General features: G+C 36.4%; 2 protein-coding genes across 2 annotated transcripts; both read left to right on the plus strand.

The window, feature by feature from the left end:
• Positions 1 to 469: 469 nt before the first annotated feature.
• On the plus strand, positions 470 to 943 carry LOC139101277 (MAP7 domain-containing protein 2-like). Its single transcript, XM_070654310.1, has one exon. It carries the CDS (start codon positions 470 to 472, stop codon positions 941 to 943), a length of 474 nt encoding a protein of 157 aa, XP_070510411.1.
• Positions 944 to 969: 26 nt separating this feature from the next.
• Positions 970 to 1,551, plus strand: LOC139101278 (uncharacterized). The gene has a single exon (XM_070654311.1). It carries the CDS (start codon positions 970 to 972, stop codon positions 1,549 to 1,551), a length of 582 nt encoding a protein of 193 aa, XP_070510412.1.
• Positions 1,552 to 1,959: the final 408 nt, after the last annotated feature.

Genomic DNA, 1,959 nt, shown 5'->3' on the forward strand with positions numbered 1-1,959 from the left:
TTCTGTAAGTAGATATTTAACAGACAAAATAAATTTTTAGTTTTTTGATTTATTTAATTCAAAATTATCTTTTATAAATTTTTTTTATTGTTATTATTATTAATAATATGGTTGTTATTATTTACTATTATTAGACTTTCGTTTCCGATTGCAGAGCGAACGGTTGTGTGTCTGAGCGAGTGCGTGTAGAAAAAGGTCTTGTGGGAGTAAAATAGTTTTTCAGAGGTAAAGGGTTGGTTTGAGGGAAAGAGGGAAGGGTTTTTAAGGAGGGCAAGTGAAGGTAAAGAGCAGAGGTAAGAATAAAGGGAGAAATCGGGGAAGGTATAAAGTGGAGTTTTTTTGAGGTTAGGTTGGCGGTGACGGGGAAAAAACCGTGTGTAAGACAAAGGAAAGGAGGAAGGCAAGGGGGTAAAGGAGAGAGTAAGAGGTAACAAAGACAAAGGGAAAAGAGATAAAGAAGATTTGGAAAATGAGTGACCAGGAAAAGGAAAGTGTGGAGAGTGGAAGTGAAGAAAGAAAAGAGGAAAAGGGAGAAGAGAAAATAAAGAAGAAAATGGGTAGACCTGCAAAGGTAGAATTGTTAAGAAGGGAAAGGTCCAACAGCTTGCCAATTATGGAAGCATGGAAGCAAGGGGAGAAAAGGAAGGAAAGGCAGGAGGAAAAAGGCGAAATAGAGGGTTTGGAAGGATTTAGGAAGAGTGTGAAAGTTTATAGATCGCCGGTGAAAGCAACAGAAGAGGGTGGTGAAGGAGGAATAAGCAAGGAAGGTTTTGAAGAGGTGATAAAGGAGATGAGAAGTGGATTCGCAAGGATCCAAGCGCAGATGGAGGAGGTAAGGGAAATAAAGATACAAATCAGAAAGGAAATAGAAGACTTGAAGAAAATATGGAAAAAAGAGAAGATAGATTTAGAGAAAAGAATAGATGGAATGGAAAAAAAATAAGGGAAAAAAAATATGAGGGAGGTAAAATGAAAATACCAGCAGAGATACAGGGAAAGGTTTTAAGTCTAGAAGAAAGAACGAGAATGTTGGAAATGGCAAAAGAAAGAGAAAAGAAAGAATGGAGGAAAAACAATTTAATAATAAAAGGTATAAAGATAAAAAGTGAAGAAAAAAAGGCGTTGAAAGAACAAGTGGAAGAAATAATTGAAGCAACAGGTGTGAAAGCAAAGATAGAGGATGTAAATAAAATAGGAGGAGTGAATAAAGGAGGTTATGGTATGGTGTGGGTAAAGATGGAAAACTTTAAAGAAAAACTGGAAATACTAAGATGCAAGGGAAAACTGAAGGACAGGACGGAATGGATAGGAGACGATCTGACAGAATATGAAAGGAAAGTGGAATGGCTCATAAAGAGAAAAGCGGATAGATTGAAAAGAGAAGGAAAACAGGTAAAAATAGGATACAAGAAGATATGGGTAAATAAAGAAATGTGGATATGGGATGATTTGAAGGAAGAATTGAGAAAATGGAATGGAGCGAAAGAGTTTGAAAAAGAAGGAAATAAAAGAAAGAGGGTGATAGTAGATAGATTAAATGCAAGTTTTTGAAAAAGGGCGGAAGAAGAGAAGGAAATGAGTTGAAAAAAGTGGAAAGAAAAGATGAGGAAGGAGGAAAAGAAAAGGACAAAGAAAAAAACGGAAAAAGGAAAGATAAAAGGAAAAAAAAAAAGAAAAGGAGAAAAAGGAGAGAGGAAAGGAAAAGGCGAAGATAAAAGATAGAAACGTGAGAATAGTTTTTTGGAACGTGGCAGGAATAGAAAACAAGGATGAAGATTTCTGGAAGAACATGGAGAAATGGGATGTGATTTATATGTGTGAAACTTGGTTGGAAGAAAAAAAATGGAAGGGGTTAAGAAGCAGACTGCCAAAGGGCTACAAATGGATAAATAAGGGGGCAGAAAAGAAAAATAAAAAGGGGAGGGCAATGGGGGGAATGGTGATGGGATGGAAGGAGGA

Source organism: Cardiocondyla obscurior, linkage group LG03 (genome assembly GCF_019399895.1).
Source record: "Cardiocondyla obscurior isolate alpha-2009 linkage group LG03, Cobs3.1, whole genome shotgun sequence".
In the NCBI taxonomy this organism is placed as follows: Eukaryota; Metazoa; Arthropoda; class Insecta; order Hymenoptera; family Formicidae; genus Cardiocondyla; species Cardiocondyla obscurior.